Here is a 10,432-nt window from a genome sequence, read left to right on the forward strand (position 1 = left end):
AGGCAACTACAAAGGAAACCTAATCAGGCCACTTGTTTTCTTTTGGAGCTCGATGGAGCTTGCTACACTTTGCTTCTACTTGCTTCATCGACTCTTATATTGTCTGGGGGCTTGTCATCCACCTTTTCCTTGATAATAAGGTAACCATAGGAGTTGGTTTCTTGCAGGGAGTGCTCTTTGACAGTGGTCCGGGCAGCGCAGGTGGGAGGCTGCTTTGAGCTACATGTCGTTGCTTCAATCTTTGGGCTTTGAGAACCATGGACAATAGGGCTTGTGCTTCTCCTACTATGAAATCAAGGTGAAGAGGGGATATGAGGCTGGAAGAAGGGATTTCTATCTTTTGAACTGTCAAAGGAGCTGGAGGACGTCACTATAGTAGGCGAAAAGTCTATGCCTATGGATTTAGAGAAATGGCGTAACGAGAGACACATTTGACTGATTTGAGTATTTGTTTTTGCCATCTGCCTTTCTGCATTCCCTCTAGCTAGCTCCATAGTCCAAAGTGACATGCCAACAGATTATAACAACCTAATGTCCGTCTCTCATTCTTTGGTGTTCGTAAGTTTCCACGGAAGCCACTCTGTTATGGATATGGACAAGGATATCAGGATCAAATGACTCCATGTGGTCAATGATCCATGGAATGCGAGGAGGGCATCCCCTACCTTTGCCACCTCGTCGAACTCTTCCTCTTTCATGAACCATGGTGGAGGGATTAGGAACAAAATGGATGAAGTCTCTGGCAACAATGACAGGGAGTGCAAGAGAATGATTGAGCTTATGTCTTGCTGCAAATATCTGCATGTAAGGAAACAGAGGGAGACCATAAGGTAGTGACATGAACATTAACTGGCACAACCAGGTTGAGGCGAGGTAAATCATGAAGCAAATGGGAGAACTGTGAGCTGGATTGGCTATATTAACTTGCATATCTATTGCTTGGAGGGAGTCGACTGCACATGAATGCCACTTGGTGTTTTCAGTCATGTCGGGGATGAATGATGTCCTACATGAATTGACAAGTTTCTGTTGTCGAAGAAGCACTCAAATCTAGGAGGTGTAAACCTTTATATTATAGTTCATGTGAAATGTTATTATAGTAATATTAAATAGCTATATATATATATATATATTATTTATTAAGATATTTTTTTATAGATTTTTTTTATAAATATGATTATAAATAAAGGCACAGTCTAACTAATAGACAAAATGACCTTTTCCCTTAGAATTGGACGATACGGTTTCAAGTGAGATTGTGATTTATTATTGTGTAAATTAATTTTTGAATGCACAAATGAATTCAATGCCCTAAAAGACCCAAACTTGAACTTTGCAAATTAAACAACTTAATCGTATGATTCTTAAAAATCTCTATCGGATGTTGGCAAAATTGAGTGAAAAATGCAAAAAAAGAGCTATTTTGTCTATTAATTAGACTACGTTATAAATAAATTAATGAGTAGGCTTTAAGTGACTTTTTGGAAAGTTTTTCAGTTTATTTTCTGATTTAATTTGTTTAGAATCCGGTAGGGATTCATTGAAATCACAAGTTTGACAATGAACTTTTCACAATCGAAGTGCCCTTGGGGGTTTTGAGGGTGCTAAATCCACATATGCAGTAAAAAAAACCCGTTTAAACAACACAAATCAAGATTTGGCCACAATTTTTTTCGCCAGATTCCAACCAAAAACCATCGAAAACTCCAAAAAATCACTTAAAGACTACTCCAATAAATTAATAATTTAAATCATTTTCAAAATATTTATTTATAATATGTTTTCATAAATATGCCCACATCAACCCACATGATTTTTCTCCATATAGTTTTGAACCAACCATTTAAAAATAAATAAAACCCTCATAATACAATTAAATTGCCAAAACTTAATTAAACATTTAATAATCTTATCAACCATATAATTTAAAATTAAAAAATATTTTTAATAACTTCTAATATCAATTAGATAAATTTTGGCTAAAATTTTATTTATTTATTTATTTTTTGTTTGTCAAGTTGTTCGTGATTCTCCAGGCTTGACCTGTAGCTTGAGGAGTCGCGACCCAAGGGCATCTAACCTGTCAAAGTCACCTGGGATCGCACCCAACTTGGGCCACACCAACCCCAACCCTAAGCTGACTAGAATTTTTAGCATATCTCTTCCCTTAGCACAATGCACAACCACCCCTATGAGGTTTGATCTTGGGTCATCTTGCTACCGAGGCCTATCCTCAACGGGTTGTGCTAGTGAGACTTGACAAAATTTTATTTATTTTTAAAACACCATGAATTTAATATTTTTTTATTATTAAAACTTATTTATAATTTTGTTTTTTAAGACAATCATGGTTTGGGGTCATCCACGAGAAATAATCCACACAGATCCATCAAAGATGACATAATATATTGGGCCTAACCCCAAGTGCATCAAGGGGATTTGACCTCATGACCTCCAACCAGGCAAGTTACTTAGCAACAAAATTTCAACCAATTAAACTATCCTTAAAACTAAAACTTATTTATAATTATTTTCAAAATAAATAAATAAATTTAATAAAAATCATTTATTTATTCTGTTTAACCCGAAAATACACAATCCAATAAACATGAATAATAAAAAGATCATTTATTTATTCTGTTTGACCCGAAAAGCACACCATCCAATAAACATGAATATGAGGGATTGCATTTAGTTTTTTACAATTGGGTGTTTGAATCAAATATCATGTTTATAACTAAGTTGTTTGAATCAAAGAACACCGAGTCCAATAAGCATGAATGCTAAGTACGATGCCCACTGTTTGAATCAAATATCAAGTTTGTTTCATGATTAATTTAATTGGAGATTGTGAAGATTTCAATTTAAAGAAAGGTAAGCTGAACTTTCTGACACAACACCACCAACTAGATCAAATGCTATGTCAAAATGATTAAAAGAGACAAACCAACCACACAAGTGGAGTTAAAAGGTGAATGAGAATCCATGAAGCTTTAATTTTTATTCATCTTTCCAGGAAAGTGCAAATTAAAAAGTTTTTGTAATCAGCTTGATATACCAAAAGAAAACATCAACGCTGTCATACTACAACGTTGTGGCAGAAGGATAGGAAGAGGAGAATACTTTCTGTGCAGAACATAGTGAAAATATGGCGGACAAGCCTTCCAGTGCTTTGTTGATCTATGGGGATGGCCTGATGCCTGCTCTGGGTTCTTCGCATTCTCATCTACATGCTCTAGCTTCTCGAGGCTGTTGTGGTTTCCTCGCAGTTAGAGATCTACCCCTGCAAGGCATGTTATATGTTTCTCTGACTCTTTTAAGAAAAAAGAACTTATTAGTGTTTTTGATATTATGGGTTTAATGGAAACGAATTATGAACTTTTGAGTTTAATGTCAAACCGTAGTTTCTGATCAATGACTGTAGAGTTCTATCAAGGCAGTGTGATTGTATTTCACATTTTAAAACTTTCCATCATTAGCAAATAGAGCTAGTACTGCACAGATAATGCTACAGCAAAAGACTTTTACATGAATAATGATCTTTGATATTGAAGCAACATTACCTGCTATGTCAAAGCGAACATCAGGATAACCAGCTTAAGGAATTCATATGGATAGAATTGGCTTGCTCTGATTCATATACACGTCCAAGGGGCAATGGTGGCCATTGAATGGCGTTTGGGTTATGAGTGGGAGTGCACCATTACAGATATTTGGTTGACATTGCATTCAGAGTCTTATCTATGTCAATGTCATATTGGGCACCCCATGGCATTGAAACATTTAGTCCCTAGTTTAGGTATCCTCAAAAGGATATGGCAGGCTTGAAGGAGATATCAACTTATCAAGGGGGTTGCACCAAGATTGGGGATTGTTACAACGGATGGGATTTGGCAGCACTTTCAGTTTGAACTTCCCTGGTGGAGAGGGGCCAAGTTAGTTTAATTCTTTCTTTACTGGAAAATGGCTAGTAGTTGAAAGTTTTTACATATGAAGAGAGTTGTGGAACAAGGATTCCGATAAGTAGCTGTGTTGAGGAACGCTCCGTTGGTTTCCAAGGCTTCAAACTGTGGACATACCTGCATTTAGCATACTCTGTTAAATAATTCCAAATGACAACTTGTTCAAGTTAAACTTGGAGTTCTTGGACCTATATGTAAAGATTGAAAATGGTCTTGTGGAATAGGACCAAGGAGCTTTATTCCAAGATTTGTGTGTCTTCCCATTATTGTTTCTCTTTATAGGAAGCGGACGTTTGAAGATCGTATGACAAGATGTATTAGGCAGTCTCAAGTTATCTGGAAGTTCCACTCTACTATTCCTTTCAAGTCTTAAGTTCTTGGGTGGTTGGCTCTTCATAACAGCAAGGGGTAAGAATTGTCTACATCGTGCTGGTTTAACTGATGGATGTTATGTAGTTCGGCATAAAGCACAAATGGTTAATGTTCTGTGAAATGGTAGGGTCACCAAAGTTCGTTGGTTATTGATTGTTGCTGAATGCAGTACCCTCTTGTAAGTTGTTATCCCTCTACATTGGAAAGAGATTCTTTTTGAGGATACATGGATGATCTAACAAGCGGTAAGGAGTGTGTGGTATGCGATGTGACTACGGGGCATCTCCTCCTCATGAATAAGCTGGTGTCGAATAACCTTTCGTGGGGCAACCAATCTGTTCCATTTAGGAGAACTGACAGCTTTTTAATCAGAGTTGGCTATGCAGATCTCATCCAGGATGGACTTATTTAGGAAGGATGTAGATTCTCTCGAGGTTAGAACCAAAGGAGATATTCTAGTGTTGCTTGATTATGTAAGGAGGGGCGGGTACCTGTAGTCTATGTGTCCGCTTTTTGGCTTCATGATGTATTTTTACTTTGTGTAGTAATGAACTATTAGATGCATTTTAAATATGCTTCTGTAAGCAATAAAAAAGCTATTGTGCAATTGATGTGGATGCTGTTCGTTTTGACAATACACTAAGTGCAACATACTAAAATAGTAAGGCTGTATTATTTTTCTTAGATGTTTTTCCTATTTTATGCGAATACATCCTCAACAAATTTGAAGCAAACTATAATATTCCAATTATTGTTGTGACATGCGTATTATTAGTATTATTTATAAATTTCCATCAAATAAATGAATAATATCTTTGAGTTTGTCTTAAATTTTGAGTACCATCACTGTAATATTTAGCATATTGAACACTGTGATTGAGCATGATTGATTTAATGATGCAATTTGAGAACATGCTTTAAAACATAAATGATTGTCATTTCTTTGGCTCGGTGTTTTACAGTGAGTGAAGATGAGAGAATGGTGAGGGAACTAGCACAACTGTTAGATCTACATGAATTCTATTCAGTAAGATAATTGCCTTATCTAGATTTCAGTCTGTGAATTTATCCAATCGGTTTCTATAAAACCACTAACTTGTTTACTACATCATCTATGCGCGCAGAAAGAAAAAGCTGTTGAGAACAGTGCTGATGCTGGTGCAGCTGCCAGTTGGGAATGTAAGGAACATGCAATTATTCCGAGGATAGCAGAGAGGTATATTTTTTTTGGTTTAGTGTCTGGACTAGGCTTTTTGTTTTTGCCATGTTTCTAAACAATTTTTTAAAGCCAATATATGCTATCTATTGAACTTCAGGTTTATGGGAATGAATGCTGCTATGGTAACAAATTCTGGCACTGCTAAGATATTTGGGGAAAAAGTGGGCTTTTTTGTCACACCCTTGCATGAACTTAGGAACAAAATGGAAAGCTCAAAAGAGTCAGAAGAGCCCCCAGATCCTCTTTCAGCAGCATCTGAACTTTTGGATATGATAGGGTTACAAGAAGACACAGTAGCAGATACTAGCAAGTTTGACCTTGTTATTGTGCATATTGCACCAACCCTGAAAGGAAAAGAAGCTGGAAATTGTGACAATGGTGCATCTCCAGCCAATGCCCTCGAATGGATCAATGCATTGGTTGGGGAAATAACAGAAATCGTGCACCATGGTACTGCAGCTGCCAGTCGTTTGTATCTTTCGTTGGTATTGAGCTATGGATCAGTTTCTCCTGACAAGACTGATGATTCTTCACTTCTAGTTTCGTCGGAGGAAATAAGTCCAAGCCTGGCATCACTTTGCCCACGTCAGATCTACACCATGAAATCAGGGAAACCACTAGATGATGTGAGGTAGTTTTTTCAATCTACTTGATACCTGGGAATTAACATAGCTCAAGCATCTGTGATTGGTGTATAATTATCATATGTCTAGTAAATATTCATATGTTTTTCCTGAAGAGCTAATATTGCTATCTCAGCAGGCACCATCATCCTATGCTAGTTGTACAACATCAGCAAGCTGTCACCCGATGTGACGATGCAAAAACATTTTCCTTTGAAGATTTCCAAGAGGTAGCAATTTGACTCTTCTGTGCTCTTTATACTCACATAAACACATTTGCAAAGTTTTTAATTAGTATTTCTAGAATGCTGTGGCTGTTTTGTTGGGTTGCATGATGTTGAAATGGCAAGGGGGTCAGTGATGAGAATCTATGTGTTTATTCATGTATTTTAGTAAATGCTCACGTCTTATGTGCATAAAAATATATTTGTCATGCATCTTTGGGATATTTATGCTACGTCAAGATGAAAAGATTCTTAGACTTTATTTTCTGTTCTCTTCCAGGTTTTAGACATCCTTCCTATCTTTGAGAGCTGTTCTAATTTTGAGAAATACTGCATATATTGCTTCCTAGAAAAAATAAATACATCATAACGTAGGGAATTACAGCATACTAACAACAGGGGTACTGGGAAAGTCCTGCCTCAAAAGGGCCCAAAAGTAAAGCATATGAGCCCATGCACCAAGAGGAAGGGACTCGGCATTTTGATGAAAGGCACTAAATTGAACTTTTGCAAGTAAAGCTAGCTTTTACTTAAAGCTCCATAATTACCCTAGGCTAAAAGCATAGTGGTCCTCATGCAAAGTTACTTTACACTGATGTTTCCATAGAAAACTAATTATAGCAGCGGAGCTTTGTGCCATAGAGATTTGTGGTTGTCCCTAATCATCCAATTGTTCCCCAGTAGAGAACCCTTCCATGAAAACAGGGCGGTGAAAAGGAAGTGAAATTCAGCTTGAAACCATGCCCAGAAAATTCTGATGGATCAGCATCTCCAGAATGCCATACTCAACCATTTTATCCTTACTACACAGGGCACAGGCAAGATATGCTAACACCTAATTATGAAGCTTGCTCTTGATAGCCAACCCTGGATGAAGTAGAAGGCACTCACATATTCTGTGTTTAAAAGAAGAGTGTGATTACCAAATGAACTGGCATCTCCTAAATCAATGTGCCATAAGATCCCTCAACCCCTACCTTTTGTTCAAGTGGGGGACAATGTTGGATGAGTGCCTTACCAGATCATAGAGGTTCTTTACCACATAGATGTAAAATGGCTTTTCACTCCTCCATCTCCAAGACCTCCAGAACGGCCTGACTCATCTTGGTGCATTTTCAAAAGGAATCATATGACATTAGACCCTCTAAAACTGCTTTGTCCAAACAATTGAGCTCTTGAATTCCGTTAAGACTCAAGAGCATGGCATGTGTGCTATTGTTGGTGATCATGATTCCACAAATCTTCCAAAAGAAGAGACCCTTTTTGGCCAATCTTTTGCTTGCAAACCTATGACCATTGAGGGACAAAAATTTCCAAATCAATGTGATGTCAAATTCTAGGTGATGTCTCTCAAATTGCCAAGGAAGAAACAAGAAACAATTTGTGAAGCAATCCACACCCTCTTAAGTGGGGCAAAACTTATAATCATATGAAATCCTGAGCATTAGTGATTATTTCACAAAATTGAAAGTGATCTTTAATTCTTTGATTGTGTTGAGTTTGATGAATTTTGTGTCAAACTAAAAATTACCAAGCAGCATCCTTCTCCACTTTGCAAATTGCCGATTTTCTACCAACAACCAGCCCTTGAACTCTTACTTTATGGAGGCTCAATCCCCCTTGATCTCTTGGTAAATTGTAGAGATGCCAAGCCATCAAAGGAATCCCTTTTTGCCCCACTTTGCTTTCCGTAAAGAAAACTTCTAAGAATGCTCTTCAACATTTTTTAAGTAGGTTCAAAAAGGAAAAGATGAATAATAGATTTGCTTGACTGCTAAGATCTTGTGAACAATTGGAACCTTCCCAGCAAGAGGAAGATTGAGACGATTTGTGAAGTTTTCTTCAAACTTGGCCATGATCCACTTCCATCGATCAACAAGAGAATTTTGAATGCCAAAGGGAATATCCAAATACTGAATGATCTCTCTAGCTTAAATAAACTTCCATTTATGGTTCAACCAATGAGGAGGGTCATCCTGGCCAATAAAAAATATTTCTGTTTTCTCCTCACAAACAACCACTCCATTAGCTTCTGCAAAAGTGTCCAAGCATAAAAAGTACTCTCCACAGACTGCTGAGTCAATTCAGGTATTAGGGCTGAATTACCAACAAAGTGGACATTAAATAGTGGTTACCACCAGGCAAGGAGAAACCTCTAAGTTGCCCATTGCAATGTAGTATCCTCCAACAAATAATCTAGGGCACAATCGCATAACAATTTGGACTAAGAAGGAAACCATGTCAAATGTAGCATTGTAGAAGAGTAAAATTAGAAATCACACTATTCGCACTAACTCCTGCTGAGGCCCATGAGAAAATAAATGTGGCTGACCTATGATAAAAAGAGCCAAAGTCCAACATGTTACGGATGGAGTCCAATTCAATTCTGTCATAAGCTTTATCAAAATAAATTAGAAAAAAAGGACTTTTGGCCAAACCACCATGCCCATTTAAGCCCCTCCCATGTAGTTATAAGATAATCAAGAATAAATCTGCCCCGAATTAATAAAAGTAATTGAGCCCCGTCCATTGACCAACTCCCTCATACCACCACTTCGGATAGCTTCTTGGGACATTTTCGAATACACAGGGTCAAAAACCACATGCCACATTTTCTTGTACAATTCCACCGGAAGACCATTGAGGCCTGGAGATTTTTGATTCTTGGGTTTTCTAATGATTGTCTCCTCTATATATTTGTTTGGAGCCTCCTTCAACCCCCAGATTTAGCCAAGTACGCTTCATCATAATACATTGGTTTCAATGTGTAGGCTAAAGAATATAGATGGGTATCGTATTTATTATATTTACTAATGATTATGTCCAATAAGGTGCCATACAGAAGAGTTACCTGCTATTCAAGACTTGCTTAATTATTTCCAACAGATGGTCAGAATCCTCATAAATGTCACACAACATATGCACATATGAATCACAAAGTTGTGGCAAATCAACCAATGGCTCCATTATTGAAATAAAAAGCTCAGTTTGACCCTTCTAACCCCGACTGCTTTTCTGTGTTGCTTTGTTTCCATGTTTGCCACTTTTAATTAACAACCATGGAAGACAAAGCTTCCCTCATGTCTACTAGCCACTTAATCATTTTATAGTGGGTTGCAAGTCTGGTTTCTCCAAACTTTACAAGTTGGAGTTTGGAAAATCTATGATACATGGTTTCTGTGTGTTGGTGGTTAATGATAAATCCCAAATTTCTTTTGACTCTTCACATATTTTCCATCTGTTGAACTTTAGCAACAATAGATTTGAAAGTAAGATTTAAACTATGTACCACACACAGGGTCCAAAAAGTATGGTTATGCCTTTCCTCAATAATGGCAATAGCTGCTTTGCCCGAACATGCATTGTTTGTTATTCCAGATTTGATGAATGCCTTTCTTTGAGGAATAATAAAACATAAGAGCTTTGGGAAATAGTATCAGTCAACACAACAACAACTTCTGAAGGCCAAACATTCTTAGGTATTCCATGATAAGACTTGATGAACATTGAATCTTGTTGCACCTTCTGAGTCATCCTTTCTTAGAGAATTAAATTCTATTAAAAGTTGGAAAGGTTACTTTTTCTTTCCCCACAGACATAGAAAATGATCAAGTAACTGCTCCTAAGTGGATATGGAGTTGGTTGTCAACTGCATGAACCAAGGTCTAGCATCCCCTTCCAAGGAATGTACAAAGAGACATATGAAAACATCTTGTTAAAATTGGCAACTAGGGACAAATTCCACTTTGGACAGCTCAATTGATGGAGATGATTATTGCATTGAATTCCTTTTTTCGAGATGACCAAAATTGACCTAAAGATCATCAAATTTGGATAAGGAAAAATATGTTATTGAAGTCAAGTCCACACGTGCCGATTGTCAAGGTCGGCCACATCATTATGTAGGTTCATGAAGCCCAACAGACATGTCTTTTGATCCTCAACAACTTGTATAAATAAGAGAGACCTCCACCCTCATTTGGCACTTCATCAACTCACACATTCTTCTCTCTCCTCATTTGATTGGTTCGT

At 37.3% G+C, this 10,432-nt stretch overlaps 1 protein-coding gene across 1 annotated transcript; it reads left to right on the plus strand.

The window, feature by feature from the left end:
* Positions 1 to 2,979: 2,979 nt before the first annotated feature.
* On the plus strand, positions 2,980 to 6,418 carry LOC149169454 (uncharacterized). The gene is made up of 5 exons (XM_089425198.1): positions 2,980 to 4,370; positions 5,297 to 5,361; positions 5,459 to 5,550; positions 5,651 to 6,184; positions 6,316 to 6,418. The coding sequence occupies exons 2-5, from the start codon at positions 5,314 to 5,316 to the stop codon at positions 6,416 to 6,418; spliced, it is 777 nt and encodes a 258-aa protein (XP_089281324.1). The 5' UTR covers positions 2,980 to 4,370; positions 5,297 to 5,313.
* The last annotated feature ends 4,014 nt before the right edge of the window (positions 6,419 to 10,432 follow it).

The sequence above is a fragment of the Pinus tabuliformis genome, chromosome 4_2 (assembly GCF_031772625.1).
Source record: "Pinus tabuliformis cultivar Carrire ecotype Pingquan chromosome 4_2, CPIR1, whole genome shotgun sequence".
NCBI classification, from domain to species: Eukaryota; Viridiplantae; Streptophyta; class Pinopsida; order Pinales; family Pinaceae; genus Pinus; species Pinus tabuliformis.